We start from the raw sequence: 22,638 nt of genomic DNA, 5'->3' as shown, positions 1-22,638 counted from the left end.
TTGTAGGTATCATACATTCAATCCCCTCATTTCATGGATGAGAAAACAGACCCAGAGAAGTGGGCTAGCTTACTTAGGGTCACACAGAATCAGGCAGAGCTAGGATTTGGGTAGACCAGAGATAGTTCATCTGCCCTGGTTCCTCTTAGGAGGGAAAGAAGGGTGGTGTCCTACCACTCTGTTTCGCTTCCTCTGTTCATTAAAGTTGAGCTTTCATATTTAGTGAATTATTCCAGTACTAAAACTGATGACATTTCTTTCTTCTAGATTGCCAGCATACTTTGTTGTCCCCACCCCTCTTCCCGAGGAGGACGTGCGATGCTTTCAGGGCCGTGGCATACCAGTAAGTACATCTGGAAACCCTAATAGCCATGGGTTGCTCATCAACCCATTCTGGCAGATTATTCTGTTTAAGGCCCTTGGCTTCGGTCCTCTGTCCAAAAGTGATCCAGAAATATCTCAGAGGCCCACTAAAAGAGTCTCTCAGACATGAGTTTCCCTGGGACAGCTCTAAAGTTTTCACAGATGCAGTAGTCTTTGGCAGAAACATCTTAGAGCTTGAAGAGGATTACAGATCTGCCTAGTGTTGAAAGGCAGCCTGATTTTATACCTGAAATTATTTTGAAGCTGAGTCGCCCACTTTGAAGATAGTAGGATTTAAGATTCTTTGTGGCCCCACTATTGATTTTTGAGTAGGTGTGGCCATGTTTTCTCCCAGAGACAACATGGAGCATTTACTTCTTACAGAATAGACTGGGATGGGAGCCATATTTAATGTGTCACTGATCAAAGAAAGCAAGACTCTGGCAGTTCCTTCAGTGTCTAATTGGTGGTTGGGAGTTGCCAAGCCTTCAGGGAATTTAGGAAGGAATAAGAATTATGAATAAATGCTGTACTATGCACATGGCTCGTTCATGAAAAAGATCACTCCTGTATGGGAGGCGAGATGTTTAATTAGGGGTCACATGCCCAGAAGCCCATGTAGGCAGGGCAGGTAATGAGCTTGGCCCTTGCAATGAACCAGAGACCGTCCCCTTGAGTTAAAGGGAAGGCTGCTTTTCTCTGCCAGCCAGTCCGTGCCATGTGGGAATATGGGCCTAGTCTTGCCAGATACCCTGATTTCTCAGAAGCCAGAGATAGGGATTTTTACATAAGATGTGAATTTCCCCGATTTCTAAATGTATGCAACTGATTCAGATGTTTAAAAACAGGACTTTGGGCTAGAGTTGGCTCATGTCCCACTACTTTGTAACCTTTGATTAAGAGCAGTGGTTCTCATACATTCTGATCTCAGCACTCTATACTCTAAAAAGTTATTGAGGATTTCAAAGACTTTTTGTTTATATTGTTTGATATTCACCATATGAAATGTTAAACAAAAAATTTTTGTTTATTTTAGCAATAAACTTATTACATGTTAGTGTAAATAACACATTTTTGTGAAAAATAACTATTGTTCAAAACAAAAACAACAGCAGTGTTTTACATTTTTAAATATGGAAGACCCCTGGACTCTTTTTTCTGTATGTTTTATTCATCTGTTATAGAATGTTAGGGTTTGGTTGAAGTACATGAAGAAAATCCAGCCTCACACAGATCCATATTAGGGAAAGGGAGGAGTATTTATTCATCTTTTCAAATAATTCAGAATATTGTTCTTTGATGGTATGCCAAAAAAATGAGAAGTGGTGGTTTCATAAAGGTTAATGGCAGTAAGGAATCTGAAAACATATGGAATACCTGGATGCCTCAGTTGGTTAAATGTCTGCCTTCAGCTCGGGTCATGATCCCGGGGTCCTGGGATTGAGTCCCACATCGGGCTCCTGGCTCAGTGGGGAGCCTGCTTCTCCCTCTGCCTCTGCTTGCCATTCCCCCACTCGTGCTCGCTCTGTCTCTTTGACAAATAAATAAATCTTCGGGGGAAAAAAAAAAGAATCTGAAAACATAATGAATTTTTCACTCTTTACTAAATTAAAATCCATGGGTCTGTCTTGTACTTGGAATAGGTCCTAAAACATGATTTTATGACCCTATTTGGTGGTCATGTGGAAAGTGTTGGTTCAGGGGGTTATACAGATCATCCAAATATTAGTATGTTTCCTTACATAAAAATCACATCACATAAAATTACATAAATTTTACAAACTTGAAGAGTTACATACATACATACATACGTAATTACATACATAAAATTACATACATAAAAATTAACATCACCCTTGTCTCATCAGAAAATGTTTTGGGAAGCTGTCTAGCTAGAGGCAGAGATTAGTTTTCCACAGTTCTAATTTTTGTATGAAACTTCAGTTTTTATCATTTGCAACAATTTGTCGGTTGTTTTCCTTGAAGTGATAGGGTCACTTCCTTCTTTTTTTTTTTGTTTTTGTTTTTGTTTTGAAGATGGACACCTGCTGCATAGCAAAGTCTGAACACCCAGTGTTTGACTCTCACTTATTCTTTCAGGTCCATGAAGAGGGCAGCCGGTTCACCTCTTAACCGCAGTCACATAAGTGCTTTTCCTCAAGACAAACACTGTACTTCTGTACAGTGGAGTGTACTTGGAGTGTACTTCCCACTCCATCAGAGCAATTATAAAGCCTGTTAATATTGAATATTAATCTGTAATGGTCAAGACTAGTAAGACTAGTAATTTTTAGTCATCCGTTAAGGACATTCTCAAGTAAAACTTTTTTTTTTTTTCTGTGAGCGTGGGGCCGTGAAGAATGCAGTGGTGGCCAGTGCCCTCTGGCAGCAGGGCCTTGACTGGTGCAAAGGCCCCCGCAGTCTCACCCGCCAGGGCTTTGGCACCATCTGTGCAGATGTCAGCACAGCGAAAAGGACAAGTTACCTCTTAGTATTATTCTCAGACCACCTGAAAGGATCTTGGGACCCCCTGCCCCAATCTGTAGACTACATTTTGAGAATCACTGTTTTTGAACAACGAAAATGACGGTCTTCATTCTTTAGCCTTTCAGAGCTAGATGGAGGAAAAGGTGAGCTCTGTGGGAAGAAACAAAGGTGAATTGTCTCTATGTGTGCAAACAGGGTACCTCTCCGTCCAGCGTTGAAACTTGGGTACTGTGTTCTAGCCAGGCCTTAGGGCAGAGAAGTAGAAAATGTTCTGATGAGACCAGAGTGGGGAGCCAGCAGCATAACTTTGATAAAGTAGTAGGAAGGTGTTCTCACTTTTTTTTAGATATGTCCTGAAAGTTGGTCGTGGAGTTTGCATGACTGGACAACAGAAGAAATTTTTCAAGATGGAATTGACACATTTCCCCAGGGAGCACAGAGCTCTCAGTACACAGAACATAAAATTTACCATTGGTGGCATTTTTGTGTACTTACAGTGCTGTGCAACCATTACCACTTTCCAGTTCCAGAACATTTCCGTATCTCCATGCTTTCTTACTCTGACTTTTCAGCTAGTGTGTTTTTTCTTACCTTTACTTACGTTCAGTGAAGACCTGCACCATATGTAGGTTCTTGCTCCCATGCTAGCGACTTCGGCCCCCTCTATCCTCTGCTGTTCTCCGACCCCTGAGTATTGATCTTTTTGGCTGTGGGGTGAGTGAACATTGCTGAAGATCCTTCGAACCAAACAGCAGAGTGTTACTGAACGGGATACGTGAAAGGCGTGTGTTACCTTGCCTCGGTCGGGCCATTCGTCTGCTCAGCAGTCTGTTGTTCAGCTCCCTTTGCCTCCTGTGTAGTCCCTCCCTAGGGCTGGTGTAAGCGATGCATTCATTCTCTTCAAGTTTGTGATTCCATTCTTCACTTTGGTACTGAGAGACGATGTTTCCCCTACTTCTGTGGGATCTTGGACAACCCACCACAAGACCTTCCTCAGCTTTCCCCTTCACGTCCTGTGGGTTTTCTCTGTGCTCCTGTTTCCTTCTCCTGAATCTGAGCAGCTGCCTGGCTCCTGATCCCATGTGCCCTTGTGTTGTCAGGAGCCTGCTTCCATCAGCCTTCGCTCCTCTCTGTGGATCTTTCCTGGTCTTCTGCTCTACCCGAAGGCACGCTCAGACCTCCCCTGATCTGAAGAAGCCCCTCGTTAAGAGTTACACTGCTGTCTTGTTCTTCCAATACTGACAAACATCTTTAAAGACTGTACTAATTTTCCCTCCACTCTCTACTCATATCTTCTCCTACAGGTGACTTTTACCCCCTGCTCTGCGGGTGGACCCTCCAGAAGTCAGCTGGCCTTATACATCCCCACTCCCCCCAACAAACACTGCCCCCCCACCATACCAGCACAGCCCCCCATCGAACCAGCACTCCCCTATACCAGCACTGCCCCCTCCCATACCAGCACTCCCCGTACAGCACTGCCCCCCCAGTACCATCACTCCCTGTACTCCCAGTACGAGCACTCCCCTGTACCAGCACTCTCTGTACCAGCACTGCACGGTTGAAACTGATTATGGTCTCGACCTTTTTTTGTGTCTAAATCCTTGTCTTGACTTGGACACACTGTGCTTTCTCAGTCCTCTGACCTCTTTAATAGTTCCTTCCTTCTCACACTGCTTTCTAGCCTCCAGTTGTAGATTTTCCCCCAGAACTCTGTTTTGGGCTCTATTCAGAGAGATACCTAAAGATGTATCAACTAATGAATAATTTCCCCTCTCCCTTTTAAAAGTTAAACAGGATTAACAGACAGTGATTCTTGTCTGTTGTCAAGACATTTATACTAAGACACCAGACAGAAATTATACATATAATAAGAGAAGACACGTGTTTTGTTAAATTCCAATGAGAAGTCTGTCTTCGACCAAGAAGTTTGCTTGTTTTCTATATATTTTTCCAAATAGAGAACAATAAGGGAATTGCCTCAGATGAGATGAGATAGGTATGGTTGTGACCTCAAAAGAAAATGAATTATTTGGGCTCCTGGGTGTCTCAGTTGGTTAAGTGACTGCCTTCAGCTCAGGTCATGATCCTGGAGTCTTCGGGATGGAGCCTGCATCAGGCTCCCTGCTCAGTAGAGAGCCTGCTTCTCCCCCTGACTCTCCCCCTCACATGTTCTCTCTCTCATTCTGTCTCTTCCAAGTAAATAAATCTTTAAAAAGAAAAAAATGAATTATTAACAGTTGAATATCATCGAGAGCCAACCCTTTCTACCCCAGGAGAAGAGAGAAAAAAGGATAAAGGACACATAATTTTTGTACAACCTGTCACCTAGTCATAGCTAGGAGTGTCTCCCCTTTTATCCAAGTGAGCTGCACCAAGTAGGGGGACGGGATTGCTTGGGCATTCAAAATACCACCACCCCCGGCAGAGGACTAGGAACTGTGTGCTGGTTTCTGTACATTGCTTAGCATGACATTGGGTAAGGGAGGGAGAGGTCAGCAAAGGGCCCTTTGATTTGTCTCCATGTCCTAACACTTCCAGCCTCATTTTCAATCTTAAAGAGTCAAAGTATGGCTTGGCCCAGAGAAGGGGAGTCACTGCTTTTTGGTATTTCTTAAAACAGTTCTGGGTTCCTCTGTCCTCTCTGCCTGGGTGCGTGCATCGTCTCTACCATGTCAGCTGGCAGCCAGCTGCCATGTCCACAGCCCCAGTCCGCCTTCCCCTCCTAAACTTGTAACCCTCATCTACTGTGCCTTCTGGCACTGGACACCTAGTATACCCAACACCAATTCTGTCCTCTTCCTCTGAAACCCCAAACCAGTTTTGCCTCCCGGCTTTCTAAGTGTATCACAGAGTATCACCTGGACCGTGTGCTGATCTTGAACCTCGTGGCCTTGGCGTCTGCTGCTAGCATGGCCAGTGTATGCTTTATACCATTCATTGCAGATGATTAGCAAAAAAGTACCATCTCTCCGTAGCAGAATTATAAAAGACATCTTCTTCCTCTCAGTTTACCTTTGAGCTAAGGCTGAGAACTCGGTCAGCAGACTGGTGGCTGGCCTCTAGCCATTCTCAACCCTTAACCAGGCCTTTATGGGGCTCAAAGTCCACAACGGTACTCACCAGCCCCAACCAGCCTTGCCCTCCGCTCCAAGCCAGGCTCTCCCAGAAGATTACTTTGTCCCAAGATCAGTCCTCATTTCCCTTCATTCCTGCAAATCAGAGCAAACAGACAAAAGCCCCCACCGTAGCCAGAAAACTGCCTGACCCCCTGAGCCTGTCTCTCACTTACGGTCATTCATATGGTTTCTTCCTCTTGCCTTCCCTTTCTTCCTTGAAATTCTCTTTTCTCGTTTACCACGTTCTACCTTTTATTATGTTTGTAAATATATTTCCCTTTTGAGACTATAAACTCCTTGAAAGTAGACCCATATCTTAGCCTTCTTCACGTCGTCTTTGCTCAGTGCACTGCCCTGCACCTACGGGCCTTCTGTGTTGAATCGCCAGCTTCCATTCTTTCCAGCGTGAACTTCCTGTGGTAATGGGAGCTGCTCGCTGCTTGCCATCCAGCCTTTCGTCAGAGTGCTGCAACTGGGAGTACAGCTTGAGGAGGTTCTTAGGTCTCTCCAGGCCTCAGTTTCCTGCTGTTGTTGGGGTTGAGGATCTTCCCTGTCTCAGAGCGTGACTGTGAGAATCAGACGGGTTAGCGGACGGATGACCGAGCAAGCTGCGCTGTAGTGCGGTCTGTGCGCTGATGACAGTGGCGATGCTGTCGTCTAGGCTCCAGCACTAAAGCCACGTCCAAGGGTGTACATTAGACCATAAGCAAGGCTGAGTGTGACTATCTAGACTGGTTTGGTTTGTTTTGTTTTAAGACTAACTCTGTGTTTTTTCCCTGTGTGTAACTACTCTTTGGCTTAACAAAGTTGAGTACATCCAGCCACGTCTTACTGACGTGAAACGTTTGCCTGTATGAATTTAAAGGCTAAGCTTATCTGTCTCCTGCTGGATTGTGTGTTATGTCCAAAAAACCTTTATTCCTCCTTGCAGATATGGTGCTGGTCCTGCCACAATGGATGTGCCATTTTGAAAATGTCAGCACTGCCCAAAGAACCGGATGATGGCCTTTTACAGAACCAGAAGAGCTTCTTGGATGGGTGAGTACTATTCTGCATTTTGTTACTGGCTAGCTCAGTTCTTCCTTTCCCAGAAGCTGGGGAACAGTTCTTAATAGTATTCCCTCCTGTTTACCTGCTGACAACTTAGCGCTTGGGAATAGCACATACATAGAGTGATTGGGTTTTGTTTTTAAAGATTTTATTTATGTGAGAGAGAGAGCAAGCATGAGTGGGGGAAGAGCAGAGGGAGAAGGAGAAGCAGACCCCCCACTGAGCAGGGAGCCCGATGCAGGGCTCGATTTTGGGACTTCGGGATCCTGACCTGCACCAAAGGCAGACGCCTAATGGGCTGAGTCACCCAGGTACCCCTAGAGCGGTTGTTTTTAATCACTTCGAAAGGAGAGGTACGTGGCTGGCTCATTTGGTAGAGGATGCCCCTCTTGATCTTGGGGTTGTGAGTTCGAGGCCCACACTGGGAGTAGAAATTATTGAAAAAATAAACTTTAAAAAAAATTAACTTTGAAAGGAGTCATTATAACATAATCATTAAAAATGTCAACCGCATTGTTTTTAGAGATGCATACCAAAATGTTTGGGGGAAGTGGATTGATGGCTATGGTGTTGACAGCGGTCAAATCCAAGCCATGGCATATGTCACTGTCCTTTAATACATGTTTGAAATTTTTCCAAAATGTGGAAAAAAACAAAACAAAGCCCAAAGTGAATGAATTAAAAAGAGAAAATAAGACAACTTTGAAATTACGTTGCCATGGTTTTCAAGTCATGGCTCTGTCAGTTTCTAATCTTCATAATCTTAAACCGGGAGGTGCTCCCATGTGCTTCTATTTCCCCCTGCTCTACCGGCCGGGGACGGCAGTCCTGTGGTGGTTATTTTGTTGGCAGGGATTAAACGGGAAGATACCTACACACACGGACCTGGGCACATAGTACGTGCTCAGGACAAAGAAACCATTTCTAATTCACATCTGCCCTTCTAATCTCATGTTACTTTTTGATACCTAGAATTTACAGGACCATCCACAGGCCACCCTATGAAACTGTTAAAACCGAAGACCTGTCGAGCAACTTCCTGTCCCTGCAGGACATCCAGACTGCATACTCTAAATTTAAACAGCTCTTTCTAATAGGTGAGAAGAATGCTGAGTAAAAACTTCCTGTCACATGGGGAAAGCCATACCATGTGGATCAGGTGAAAGTTGGTGCCTTTTTCCTGGGCTCTGTTTGCACCAGAGGCTCGTGGCCGTGAGGGTTGATGTGGTGGGGTGGATGTGGCCGGGAGAGTTGATGTTAGTGGCCAAGGGGCCGTGTTGTTGCCATGTCCGCCCCCCATTTTTCTCCAGGCTTTTACCCCACTGCCACTTCTTGTGGCTGTGAACACAGGCCCACCCCTCCTCTTCTCTTGGTTGCCAGCACCCTGGTTGCCCAGAGGTGAACTTTAAAAGTCATGGGACCATGCAGTGCCAGTACTTGCCGGCTCTCTTGCGGTGATTTGTTAAACGAATGGTCTGTTTGTGTTCGTTGGTGGTTTATTGAATGGACCTCCCTGTCCCAAGTGGAAATACCTTCTTTCCCTTCTAATCAAGCAGAAATGGACAAAGTAGGAAATGAAGTGTGTACGTCCCAGCCTCCCCCGCTTCCTGCGCAGGCTGCCTGTTAGCAATTTAGGACCTGCACCCAGTTTCACCAGCTCAGTTATCCATGCCCCTCGTTCCTCAGTGAGTCTGTGTTACCTTCTGAGATTGGTCACGCTCACATGTAATTTTTCCTAACTTGGACTTTTTAGCTTAGCAAATTCCAACTGATTAAGGATTCATTTCTTCAGCCAACATTTATGGAATTTCCATTAAATGCACTGACTATGGAGGCATTTGAGATAAAGATGAATAGGAAACCCAGGGACACAGTAGTGTCCACCACTAAGGAGAACACACTGTGTTGTATGTTACAAAATAGATTAATAAAAAGCAGGGACATGGCTGAGAGTGATACATTGTACTAGTTTGTTGTTTTTCATTTTTTGATTTTTTTGCAAATCTTAAATTTTGGGTACTCTGCACATTCAGTGTGTAGAAACTTCTCTAGTAAAAAATAATAGAAATGATCCCTGAATGTGTTGTCTTCACTGCACTAGTCGTTGCAGGACTGTGATTCTACACTTCCATTCTCATCTTCTAGGACTTGCAGAGGTGTCCGCCTTGTCACTGATCTGAGTTTGCAACTTGACGAGTCTTAGACGTCCAGAAATGCATGCTTTCTATATCAAGGGGGCGTGGAGGATGGTGTAGCGTGAGCAAGGAAAATGTGTTTGTGTATTTAGGATGCCAGCAGAAACCAGGTCTCCCAGTTTGGGCTGCCCAGCATCAGGATGTATCCTGTTGCATTTTCCACTACTAGGAACAGTATAGCCTGCGTCCTGACCATTTCTGCCTAAAACATGTTACTCTCTTTGTTGAGTTCAAAGGAGGACTGTGACTTTATATACATACTGTGGGGCACTTTTTATTTGAGCAATAAAAATCTAAAATACCCATTTTTGACTGCCACCCTCTTCCAGGGGCTTAAAGTTCAAACACCATTTCAGCCAAAGTGTGGAAATGTCCCTTGCTAAAAGCAGGGATACGTGCTTGGAGTCTGCAATCCAGTCCAGGACTGACTGTGTGCACGGCGTGCTTGAGTAGCATGGATTTTTGGTGGTAGATATGGAAGAGAACAGTAAACTGACTTCTTATTCTTTTTATTTTTTTTTTCCAGATAATAGTACTGAATTTTGGGACACCGATATAAAATGGTTTTCTCTTTTGGAAAGCAGCAGCTGGCTTGACATAACCAGGTATTTCAAGCCATTGTTTTGCTCATGAATTTTATAGTTCTCTAATTCAAAGTAGTAAAGCAAATTGACAGATAATTTAACTCTTTTCTATTTCATACTTAACTGTTCTTAGATCACATGTTCTACTCAGGGCTTAGCTGGATTTTACATGTTATGTATTCTGTGCAGGTCTGATCTGAATTTACAGACATGCTACCTGCTCCAAAAGAGATCTCTGTAGGCTCTAGACTAGGCATTGAAAGGCTGCCAGAAAGTGGACGTGGCAACCCAAGATCCCAACTGAGGCAGCAGGGCTGGCCTCCTAGCCAGAACCAAGCAGGAACCGGGATTACAAAGGGGAGAGATGCTGCTTGTTTACTGAAAATGTGTCTCGTGTGTATATTACCTATACACGTTTTGAATTTGTGTCTCATATGTATATTACTTATTTAAAAATGATTGCAGGCTGTGATTGCAGGACCCTGGGATCATAACCTGAGCTAAAGGCAGACACTTAACCAACTAAGCCACCCGGGTGGCTTTTTTTTTTTTTCATAACTTTATGATTAATCTCAATTAGTCATTTTGGGTTTTAGAATTAGGTTGAGAGCCCCAGAGACAGAATTACATTCTCTTCCCTGCTTCATAGTTTGAATAGTTCCTCTCTGTTGCCATTAAGTGAAGAGGGGACACAAGGAGGCACAGAACAGAGATGATGATTGGGGGTATGAGCTCCAGCCCTAGGATTCTTTTGAAGAAAGAGAAGAATTCTTCCCTTGACCTGGCACGGCATCTCTCTCAGGTCTGTCGGGGAGGTTTGTGGCATGGAGCCTCAGTCCTCCAAACACTTATTACCAAGTACGTCTTGAAGAGCCTGCCACATGTCCCATAATTTGCATGTATAATTGCAAACAGTGATGAATGTCATACAGAAAAGAACCCTTCATTACGTGGGGAGTGCAGAGAACAATGAAGAGTCGGCCAAGGAAGGCGCCCCTGCAGGCAGAGAACCCTTATTAGAAGTAGAGAACAGTCAAAGCTGTAAAAGCAATAGTGTGTGCAGAGACAGACAAAAGGGATTTCTGGGCATATTGGGTCTTGTCAGCCACATTGACACGTTTGGCAAGTGACCTTGAATTCAGTGATGCGGGCGTGCGGCACAGTTTCTGATGTGGGCATTGGCAGGTCTTCCTGGGACTCTCGGGCATGAGTTCTCAAGAAGTGTTTGTAGTTTAGAAATCACCTAGCTACCTTTCAACATCAGTTCTGGGATTCCCTTCTGAAATTTTTCAGTTTCTAATTGGCAAATGAATGTCTTGCAATATCTGAGTAGTATAAATGGTAATTTGCTTCTTTTCTGGAGGATTTCAAGTGGAAAAACAAATGAGATTGTCTCCCTTAATCTTCAGTTTTCTGTGTCTAAACTTCTCATCATTTTGATACCAGCCTCAGGAACTAACGCCCCTTTTCTTGTCTCTTTCCAATTTAGACGTTGCCTGAAAAAAGCAATAGAGATTACAGAATGTCTAGAAGCACAAAACATGAACGTTCTTCTTTTAGGTAATATATTTAAAGTATAAAGAGTGGTTTTCATTTTCTTTCACTTGAGATTCAGTTTCTGTATACACAGCTTTATGGAACTGGAATTGTTTTATAAAAGGAGTGAGCTAGTGTATAAATCCCTCCCATTCTGTTCTACCCTGACCTTGGTCTCCTCTGCATTTGAGGTCAGTGTTACAATTTTAAAAATAAATCCTTCGTTTAGAACTTGGCAGACCTATTTGCAGCCCAAGAAGGAATTGTTTGGTATCTTGACCAAAGCTCACATTTCCAGTGCTTTGGATTTTGTTTTATATTAACTCAGCTTGGTTAAAGTTAAAACCTTTTGATAATTCCTTTTATGTAAAGAAACCCGTGGATGGTTTAATTGTTATTTTTATGCCTTTGTGTTTGACAATGTTGTGCAGTTGCCATAGAAACTTTGTGGGTCATGATTTCCTTTTCTTCAGTGGGCTTAACTTGCTATACTTGCCAACAAGACATAAACATTCAGAATGTGTAAAAACAGGTGTAAACCACTTTTTTTTTTAAAGGTTGTTGCTGAAATTGGTTAAATCTGAGCTAAAATATTATGTTTGCTGTTCAGAATATTTTAAACTTCGTATAGATCTGCACTTGCAGTTCAGTAGGTCATCTCCTGCTTTCATGCCCTGAAGCTTTTACCGTTGCTCTGATGTGCTCGTTCCTGCAGAAATCTCGCCTCCGTGGCAGGCTGGAAAATGTGTCTGCCTAGGGCTTCTGTACCACCTGATATTGGCTCAGTGACTTCAAATTGAATACATTTATTGAGCACCTACCATGTGCAGAGCTGTAGACTTCTGCCTTCTAGAAATTTACCGCCTAATGAGAGAGTTGACCTGAACATGTTATTGAAAAAGACCTAACCACCAATGACAGAACAGAGCACTAACTAACTGGTACAAAGGAGGAGGGCTGGATTAGGGTCTGAGGGGGGAAGTACCCAGGGCCAGATGGCACTAGCCAGAGTCGCGTAAAACAAAATCAGCATCTTTGGCTGAGGTATGAGAAGTCCCTCGCTCTCAGGTGGACGACTGAGCTGTCTCCTCTGAACTCTCCTTTTCTGGCCCCTCTTCCTGTTGTTACCCACGCACGTGCTGTGAATACCCGTCAGATGCAAGAAGGAGTATCCCCTTAAAAATGAAACTTGTTTTAGAAGCTGATGGCACCCCGTAGACAGAGCTGTTTCTTGGCCATCCGTGTGCTCCCGTAGTGGAGACCTGTCTCCCGGAAGAGGAGCGGGAGCTCATGTGTAGGCCTCCTGGTTCCAGGGTCAGGGTGAAAAGTTTCCCGGTGGAAACACCAGCCTACTTAGAATTCACTCTCAGGTTTCTCTGCACCGCTGCGCGTGCCACCATCCTCGGGGCATTTTTAAGTAGCTGCTGGACTTGCACTTTTTGTAAAGGGGAAACCACAGGGGATGTAGACCCTCCCTTTTAGGATCTGAAAACTCTAAGGCCAGTGTATGCACGGTAATGTATGCTTTTACTTGCTGTGAGTCCTGAATGCTAAATAAGCGTGTGAACCGAATTTGCATCGTACGGGCTTTGTACGGTGCGCTCGGGGGTGGGCGCCTGGGAGTTGGCCGAGAGGAGTCTCCTCCAGGCGAGGCAGAGGGAAGCAGGCCCCTCTGTGCTCTCAGACAGAAAGGGAAAGAGCTGTGGAGCTGGGAATAAGGGAGTCCAGAGATCTCAGCTTCCTCCAAAGTGGAGGGAGTGCAGGAAAGGAGCTCCGAGGTGAGTCTGAGAAGCAGCCAAGCCTGGGAGCAGTGAGTCCACGGAGGCCTTTAGCTTTGACACGGTGGCCAAAAGAGGTGTGAAGTTGGTCTGTGAAGCCCAGCAGGCCGCTGTCAGGTGTGTGGTTGTGCCCTTGCTGTGTGGCACGCCAGGACGCCTGTGTGCTGACAGTGGGCTCAGCGCGCTGCGCCTTAATCCTCCAGTAAGCTGATCCACGCTTAGGGCCAGAGTATGTGGGAGACTGTACGAGACTGGCCAGAAGCAGTTTGTCTCTCGGTCTGAAAACCCTACCTTGTTTCCATTGGCCCTTGCCCTCAGAGAAGTAGGGCCTGACCGTCAGTGAGCAGGGCGACTCTGCTTTGGGGAACCCCGTCATTAAGTGTGCGAGTGCACGGGCTCTGGGCGGCTTTTCATAACTTCACACTCTCCTGCCTCTTTGTACCGGCGCTGGGGCCCCTCCCAGAGGAGAACGCCTCCGACCTCTGCTGCCTCCTCTCCTCCCTGGTACAAGTGATGATGGACCCCCACTGCCGAACCAGGGCTGGTTTCCAGAGCCTCGTCCAGAAGGAGTGGATCATGGGCGGGCACTGTTTCCTGGATCGCTGCAACCACCTCCGTCAGAGTGACAAAGAGGAGGTGAGTGTCCTCATCGCAGAAGTGCCTGGTCTCTTGACTTCGTACCTGTCTTCAGGTGGAGGGTGACTGTTGCAGAGTGCATGCGGATGGGCTTGTTAGGAACGCTGTGTTCACTTCACTGTGTCATAACCCTGTGTGCTTTCAACAGGACCAAAACCCTTCCCCGAGGAAAGGGATGTTGGTGTGTGCGGCGCCTTCTCTTCTAAACTGTGTATACCAAGGGTGGATATTTATTTCATGATGGGAATAATACTGATTCATAAAACTTAAAAATTAATTGAAAGAGACTCCTACAATTTCTGTTAGGTTAATCTTTGCAAAAAAAAAAAAAAAAGAATGGCCAGTATACAGGTTTCTTACAGAAAATGCATAACAACACATAAATCTTTTCAGAATGAAGGATGAGGTTATGTTAATGCCGTCTGTTACCAGGACCTTATCGGCAGTGTATGTCTGTTGTGAACACAGCCCCTTCTGTTTCTGGCCATGTGAATTGCTCCACACCGTGACCCCGAATTCAAGTGTAGGAGAGTTAGCATTGTGGTTTAGCCCCCAGAGTGTGGTGCACTTGTCTCAGCTGCAGCTGTGCAAGCTCCTTTGGCTGCGTTATTAACGATTGTGGAAGGAAAAATGAAAACAGGTGAACTTTCTTTAGTTAAATCCCCTGCAAAGTTCCCGTACTCCAGGAGCATGACTCATGGCTGTTCTTACTCTGGATAGTAAATGAGTCTGTGGTGGGGAGCAGCCTGGCACAGCATGCCGTCGGAGAGCCGTGGCTCCTGCCCTCCAGGCCTCAGTGCATTCCTGACAGACCCCAGTTTCTCTAGCTAGGCCTTGGGGTTTCTTTCAGGCCTTGTCTCTGCTCATCTGTGTCCCATCAAGCTGACTGGAAATCACCATTTTCAGTCTTAGAATGGACTTTGCCTTTCTGAGGACTTTGCCAAGGTTAATGGGACGCAAATAACATGATGGACAGAGAGAGCTGACACTTTGTGGGGAAGAGTATGTTTTGGATGTCTTGAGAAAGTGAGCACTCCGTGTCCGGGAGGAATAAGTCCCAAGAGCAGATCCAGTCTGGTCTGCTTTCGCCCAGACTTCGGAGAAGTCATCCAAACTTTCTGAACCCATTTTCCTGACTCTACAATAAGGTTCAGATATTTTCCATTCTATTTAAATGATACATTGAGTGGAAGATGAGGTGAGAAATAAAGTTGCCGTATCAGGGCGCCTGGGTGGCTCAGTTGGTTAAGCATCTGCCTTCGGCTCAGGTCATGATTCTGGGGTCCTGGGATGGAGCCCTACATTGGGCTCCCTGCTTAGGAGGGAGCCTGCTTCTCCCTCTCCCTCTGCCTGCTGCTTCACCTCCTTGTGTTCTCTCTCTGTCAAATAAATAAAATCTTTAAGAAAATAAAGTTATGATATAAACATTTTTAAGCATCTCAACATCAGCATGTTGGAGTTGTTGGTTTTTCTTTTTTCTTCTAATATGTGACCACTATTATTTCATTTCTTAAAGTTTTTAAATTTTTTTTTTAAAGATTTTATTTATTTATTTGACAGAGATCACAAGTAGGTAGAGAGACAGGCAGAGAGAGGAAGGGAAGCAGGCTCCCCACTGAGCAGAGAGCCCGACGTGGGGCTCGATCCCAGGACCCTGGGATCATGACCTGAGCCGAAGGCAGAGGCTTTAACCCACTGAGCCACCCAGGCGGTCCTAAATTTATTTTTATTTAAAAAAATTTTTTATTCTTTTCGTTAAAGGTTTATTTCTTTGAGGGGTAGGGGTAGAGGGAAAGGGGAGTGAGCATCCCAGGAAGACGCCACACCAAGCTGGGAGCCCGACATGGAGCTTGATCCCATCGCCCTGAGATCAGGACAGGAGCCAAAACTTAGAGTCAATTGCTTAACTGACTGTGCCACCCAAGTGCCCCAGTTTCTTAAATTTATATTTTTATACTTGAGTTTAGTTGACACCGTATTAGAGTTTTAAAGGAAAATGGGGCGGTCTGCATTGTGATATGATGGATGCAGCCCTGCATTTGGTTCAAGAGCTGGATTCCCAACTCCTGTCTCCCTCTGACCTGTGTGAGGTGTAGGCAGCCTCTGTCAGGGAGAGGCCGTGACACGGCTTATCTTCCCACCTGGCGGGGTCACTGGGACTGAAAAGGATAAGCACTTTGTGAATGACAAAGCGCCCTAGAAAACGCTCTCTGCCATTAACGGGCTTTCCTCTGGGTAGCTAATGAAGGAGGCTGCCCGTTAAAAAAAATCTGTACATTTGTGGAAAAAGCTTAGAAACTCACCTGTGCTGCTTCTGCCTTCTTTCATGTCCTCTTTCTCTTCTGCATCATCATCTTGGGGATGAGGAAAGGGATATGGACACAATTCAAAATATTTGAGTACAGTTTTTTGGTAATATAATCTACAAGTGAGAAGAGTGGAACTCTTTTGGGGGGAGATAACAGTTTCACTTAATTGGGGTTCAGAGTGTTCCCTAGCCTCAGAATCTGTTGTAATTCATCGACTGTCAGTGCTTGATCAGTAATGAGATTTTACGTATTTCATCTCTGAGACGTCTTTTACGCAGATCGGTGCTGCCAAAACCCGATACTAACCTACAGGCATGCCGCTTCAGTGGAGCACGTTCATTGCGCGGAACGGGGTGGCGTCTGCTGTTGGTTCCCAGAGAATGTGGTGCTCAGAAGTGGTTATTCCACAGCTGTTGAGACGGCCGCCTCTGAACTCGGGACAGATGGCCTTGGACTTCTAGTGCGTGCTCAGTAATATGTATCTTGTTTTCCCATAGGTTCCCGTGTTCCAGCTTTTCTTGGATTGCGTCTGGCAGCTGGTGCACCAGCATCCCCCAGCATTCGATTTCACGGAGACGTACCTGACTGTTCTGTCAGATAGTCTGTACATACCTATTTTCAGCACCTTCTTCTTCAATTCGCCTCATCAAAAAGAAACTAATATGGTAAGAGTCCCTCTTAGGAACCTGTGTGTTAAAGAAGCCCGGACTCACGAGTAGGTTGCAATAGTTCTGATGTAAAAAAAAATACTTGTTTCACACTAAGTATATCCGGGGCCCTGTTTCGAGTGCTTTCCGAGTACTGATCATTCTCACAACACCCTGTGGGGTCCGCATTCTTACCCTGAGGTGCTGAGGCACCGAGAGGATGGGTAACTGGCCCACGGCCACACAGTACATATTGGAGCTGGAGAGCAAGTATTGGAGCTGAGGAATTAAGCAAAATTAAAAGTTGTCCTTTGTAAAGACGATCAGCCTTCTCTTCCGTTTACCTGATGCCTGGAGTTGCTCTGAAGAAACGGAGACGAGGCAGAGCAGGGAAGCCTGGCTTTTAGTTTCCATCTTCAACTCCTTTAGTCTGTCTTGAGGCCTCGCTCCTGGGAGTTTTACTTTCTCACCAGGCTGAGTGCCTCTGGGTAGCTTTCTGCTGGCCTCTGGGTTTGCCCAGGCTGGCCCTTCGGGAGTGGTTTTAGCAAATTCCTCAGTGAGGTGGGGGTACCGAACCTGGGCTTCCAGTCACACAGCCCCGGATCACAGCCCGCTGCTCGCCAGCTTCAAGAGCTCAGGCCGTTCACCTCAGTTTTCTGAGCCTCAGTTTCTTCAAGTATGAAATGTGAGCAATAGTGGCCTCACAAGGTTGTCGTGAAGGTGCCCATCAGTGGCTGGCACGTGGCCCACTAGAAAACAAGGTGACCTTCTTCCCTCTCTCCCTTCCCACCCAAAGCCTTACGCGAACAACCACTGACAGCCGAGGCCTTTAGAAAGGAGGACCCCATGAGAGTTCCATCTCGGCAGGGCAGGACCGCCCTTCCTGGTGCAAGTCTGTCCGCGCTGTGTGCTCGCTCTCCTCCGCCTCCCTGGAAGCCGTCGTGACCTGTGCTTGTTTTGGCAGGGTAGGGAAAGCCAGGAGACACAGAGCAAGCCTTTGAATCTGCTCACCGTGTGGGACTGGTCTGTACAGTTTGAACCCAAAGCCCAGATGTTGCTCAAAAACCCTCTTTATGTGGAAAAGCCAAAACTGGACAAAGGCCAGCGGAAAGGAACGCGTTTCAAAGTAAGATGACCACGTGTCTGACCCCCTTCATCTGCCCAGAGATCCCCGTGTATGTAAGGAGGAAAGTTATGTATGGATTCTGTAAGCAGCCTGCAGAGTCAAGCTTTGTGGCGGGCACACGTCAGGGGCCATGAGAATCATTTGTTTTCAGCGCATCAGCCTTTGCCCCAGTGAGACATTCGCTAAATGTCCTCGGGGATGTGACTGCCAAGACAGCTGTGCCGCATGGGATCCTGTGTACCCCCTACCTGAGTGTGGTTGGCAGGGTAAAAGGAGCATTAATTGGGGGGTTTCTCTGTCTGTACTGGTTCATGTCTTCAAATAGCAAGACCTTTCTTTCTTCTATTAAGGGCTGCACGGCTCCCCCATCACCCTCCCCACCACCCCGCTATACTGACGGAGCACGGATGCAGCCACAGTGGGCACGTACGCAGATGGGCATGGCTGTGCTCCACACATGGCTGTGCTTATAGAAATCGGCCCCGGGCCTGATTTGGCCACAGGCTGTCCTTTGCTGACCCATGCTGGAAACCAAAAATGTCAGATTATTTGGATATCCCTTCAGATACTTGTTACTAATGGTACTAGTTATTAAAACTCCCCAAGTTCCTAGATGATAAGTGATTTCCATGCCGTCTCCCAGCTCTGTCTCGGGCCTGGAATTTCCCCCCACCAGACCCCACAAAGGGGAAAGCAGTGGTGGTGAATCCCAGGTCAGTGCATGTCTCTGCCTTCTCCAGGACCCTGCTTCTGATCCCACCTGCCATCCAGGGAGCCTGGCCAGTCCTGATGTGGGAGGTGCTCTGTTCTAAAGAGGCTTGGGGGCCTGGTGAGCCAGAACCCTCATTTGCAGAAGATGCCAGCTTCTGAACAACTTAGAGCTCTTGCTTTACTCTCTCAAGGGTCCTCAGGACCGGGGTAGATGTGTCCCCTCCCCATTTAGTCTCTTTCCGCCTGCCAGACCAGAACAGCCCTGAGCTGCGCAGCTTGGCCGAGGATCAGCTTTTCTTCAGTGTGCGGTGCCCCCTGGTGGCTGCATGCACACTTCTCATCTGTTGGGGGTCGCAGAACTGCCCTGGGCCGGAGGGGCAAGGGACCATGGAGACAAGGCCTAATCCCTTATTTTGCATGGGAGGAAACTGAGGCTCCCCCTTGCAAGACTGGATTTCATTTCTGTGTTCTGATCCAGTCGTTCTCAGTGTCCCTTCTTCTTACAATTAGGAGCAGGTGGCTGAGGCTCCAGGAGCTGACTGGAGCAGGAGGCTTGAGCCAAAGAGTTGGAGAATCTCAGATTGTATCAGCTAAAGCGGAGTTGGGGCTAGAGCAACAAGGAACTTTGAAGCCTTTTGTGAGAACATCATGTGTCGGGCTTCGGGCCCCTTGTTGAGTGGGCAGATGGCCTTGGAAAAGTTCTATAGAGACTGAGAGGCTGTGGCTTGCCAGCAGGAAGCACTGCTCTCACATTACCATCCAGGGGGCCCCGCTCAGGCATGCCATCTCAACCTCAGCCTTGACCCCGCATGCCGCGCCCACCCTGCCCTCTTGAACCCACCCTTCACATAGGGCTTGAGAATAGGGGCTTCCAAGGCAAGTGGAGTTCTGTTAAGAGCCCAGTCTCTGGAGTCAGACTGTGTGTAAAACCCCCTTTAGCACTTTATAGCTGGGGTCTTTGTGTATTAACCTCTGTGCCTTGGTTTCCTTGTTTGTAAAATGGGGCAGGAACAGTGACTTGGAGAATTGACCCAGTCGATGCCTTGAAAGCACCGAGCACAGAACCCAGCACGTGGTAAACGCCCAGCGGCTGTTCGCTTCCACCTGTGTGCCGCGGTTCCCCAGCCCAGACCAAGTCACCTTGACCCCTCGGGAGGAGAGAGGCTGGGCTGCTGACTCCTTGCCTTCCACATGCCTGTCCCTGGCTGGGAAGTCAGAAATCCTGGTCAGCTCTTAGTTGTGACATTGTGGCTGGTTTTGCTTTTCTTCTTTTTTTATTGTTTGTTTGTTTGTTTTTTGCCTAGTTGTGAGGAGATGAGTGCTGCACGCACCTCTCTAACTTTTCTTCATATCTACTATGGTAGGCTCTCTAGAATTAGTCCCAGTGCCATCCATCCCATATGCCTTTATGCAGGGTGACTTTGCCACTCTTCCTTTTAAGAGGTAAAGTTTACTTTCTCTCCTCTTGAATCCAAGTAGGCCTTCGACTAGTTTGGCCAACAGAAAGTGGCAGAAGTGATACTGAGTTTCAGAGCCTTAGGCCTTAAGAGGCCTTGCAGCTTGTAGCTTCTGCATTTATCTTCTTGGAGACCCGGGCCATCATGGGAGCCCTGTGGCAGCGACCAAGAAGTACCCCGCAGACTCCTCTACTCTCCGCTCTGGGCCCCAGGAGGGATCTGTGGGCATCGAGGACCCAGAATCTGGGGGTCTGCTGTGCTCGGCCTCCATGACCTGGGGACTATTTTGGCCCTCCTCCTGTCGCTGCAGCGACACTCCTCAGAAGAGGTCGAAGAGTTGTTACTCTGTATTCCATAATAAAGGATGCTTTCCCCCCACACACAAGGGAGAACCACTGGCAGGAATATATTAGAGAGTGATAGGGCTAGCCTGCTCATAAAACTGTTGACTTCTTACTTCAGACACCTCAGGAGCAAAAGAGCTGGGCAGAAACAGCGTCTTTGCACATTGCTGACCTCTCTCTTGGGTTCCAGGGGTCCTTGTAACCTTCCACCTCTTTACCCATCTTCACGGCCCGGTCCTGGTGCCCCTCATCTTAGAATACCTTGTTTTGGCTGCAGGTAGAATCACTAGAGAGGAAAATAACGTAAATGCTCTATTATTTTCTACTCTCGCAGCTTGTCAGGCAAAACCATCTGGCCGGTGTAGCCATTTCCTCACAGTCCTGCTCCCACTTGTCTCTTTGTCCATAAGAATCCTTATGACATAGGCCTGAGCTCCCACTGGGTGCCTGATAACTGCAGATGTGGCTCATTGAAGCGGGGGGATCTTCGGGTGGTCAACGCCGCGTCCTCACAGGGGCTCAAAGTGTTCTCAAAGAAGAAACATTTTGCTCTCTTCAGAAAATGAATCAGCCTCACACCCAGACTTCCCTAATGGGCAGCCTGTCTTGAGTTAAGCTTGTTCTTCAAAAGTACTTATTGTGCCTATGCCTGGAGAGGAGGGAGTAGAATGCTTCTCTTTCTGTCACAACTCACCTCTCCGCACAGCTCCATACGTGCCTGGTTTCACCCGTTTTTGTTTTTGTTTTTAAATTTATTTATTTGATAGGCGGAGAGGCAGGCAGGGAAAGTGGAAGGGAAGCAGGCTCCCTGAGCAGAGAGCCTGATTTGGGGCTTGATCCCAGGACCCTGGGATCATGACCTGAGCTGAAGGCAGAGGCTTTAACCCACTGAGCCACCCAGGCGCCCCTTTCACCCGTTTGTTTATAAACGCTATGTGCATCTAATGTTTGCATCATGGAGTAAATAAGAGCCCCTTCCCCCACCGTGCTACTGCTTTTTGATGATTTTTCACTCACGTGGCAGTTCTGATTTCTCAAGACTCTTGTTAAAGCAGGATTATGTCCCCTGCCATCGCAGCTTTTTTTTTTTCCTTTTTTTGAGAAGAATGATTATAACTGCTCTCAGGCTAACCAGAGATTTTTATTTGTGTTTTCTCTCAAAGCATCAACGACAACTTTCTTTACCACTCACCCAATCTAAATCATCTCCCAAAAGAGGATTTTTCAGGGAAGAAACAGATCATTTAATTAAAAACCTCCTGGGCAAGAGGATTAGCAAATTAATTAATTCTTCTGATGAGCTTCAGGACAACTTTCGAGAGTTCTATGAAAGCTGGCACAGCAAGCCCACGGACTACCACGGTCTGTTGCTGCCTCACATCGAGGGGCCAGAAATCAAAGTCTGGGCCCAGCGCTATTTGCGCTGGATTCCAGAAGCCCAGATCCTGGGTGGTGGCAGAGTGGCCACCATGAGCAAACTCTTGGAAATGATGGAGGAAGTAGAGCACTTACAAGAAAAAATTGACGAGAGACACCACAGCCAGGAGGCCTTCCCGGCAGAGACACCCCCGTTGCTGAGGAGCTCTGCCCGCTTGTCCTCCTTGTTTCCTTTCGCTCTGCTGCAGCGACATTCCTCGAAGCCAGTCTTGCCCACTAGTGGCTGGAAAGCTTTGGGTGACGAAGACGATCTGGCCAAAAGAGAAGATGAGTTTGTGGATCTGGGGGATGTGTGACCCGTCTGCTCAGTGATTGTGAAGGAGAAGCTGTGAGGGCTGGGACAGGAGGCAAAGACGATTGCTCTCCGGATTAGTGGATCACGCTGAAGCTTACTGCTGCGGGGGGGGAGGGGAGGCTCTAGTCCAGGGCTCTGCAGCAGGAATCCTGGACCTTCAGGAAAAGAGCTGGTTCTCGTGTTTTTTTCATGCTCCTGAAAGACTATGCAATTAAAACTGTATCTGTAGTATTATTAATTGAAAACAATTACTACTTGACCCATAATAGAACCGTGGCCATTGTCTGATGCGTAAGTATTATATAGAACCTGCAGTGGCGGGTCTACTACTAGAAAGGGCTTTGGTCAGACATTCTTGGACTCAATACTCACTTCAGATCCTTCCTGTGCCAGGATAATTTATCTAGTCCTTGGGAACAGTGTGTGTCTCTCTACCCATCTTAGTTCAGAGCAAGTTCAGCTTTATCCGATGTGTGTATGGCAGATTGAAAGACTCCCATAGAGGCATTAAGATGTATGGCATTCGTTTAAACCATAGCATTTTTCCTTTCTATATCCTCTCGC

At 46.6% G+C, this 22,638-nt stretch overlaps 1 protein-coding gene across 2 annotated transcripts in view; it reads left to right on the top strand.

Moving 5' to 3' along the window:
* The window catches only part of MTMR12 (myotubularin related protein 12), a 68,492-nt gene extending 46,180 nt beyond the window's left edge, over positions 1-22,312 (top strand). Inside the window, exons 8-16 of one of the 2 annotated variants that reach the window (XR_004381936.1) lie at positions 268-343; positions 6,901-7,007; positions 7,992-8,116; positions 9,741-9,819; positions 11,288-11,358; positions 13,576-13,748; positions 16,555-16,722; positions 17,674-17,830; positions 21,506-21,615. Coding sequence is in view for 1 of the 2 variants with exons in the window: in XM_032851270.1 (XP_032707161.1) it covers positions 268-343; positions 6,901-7,007; positions 7,992-8,116; positions 9,741-9,819; positions 11,288-11,358; positions 13,576-13,748; positions 16,555-16,722; positions 17,669-17,830; positions 21,506-22,075 (1,531 nt within the window). In the remaining variant the exon portion in view is untranslated. Of the gene's footprint in view, positions 1-267; positions 344-6,900; positions 7,008-7,991; positions 8,117-9,740; positions 9,820-11,287; positions 11,359-13,575; positions 13,749-16,554; positions 16,723-17,668; positions 17,831-21,505 lie in introns of both variants that reach the window. The other variant, XM_032851270.1, reaches the window with a different exon arrangement.
* Positions 22,313-22,638: the final 326 nt, after the last annotated feature.

The sequence above is a fragment of the Lontra canadensis genome, unplaced genomic scaffold, assembly GCF_010015895.1.
Source record: "Lontra canadensis isolate GAN:19392208 unplaced genomic scaffold, GSC_riverotter_1.0 scaffold5, whole genome shotgun sequence".
NCBI lineage: Eukaryota > Metazoa > Chordata > Mammalia > Carnivora > Mustelidae > Lontra > Lontra canadensis.
This window is presented reverse-complemented; position numbering and strand designations above follow the sequence as displayed.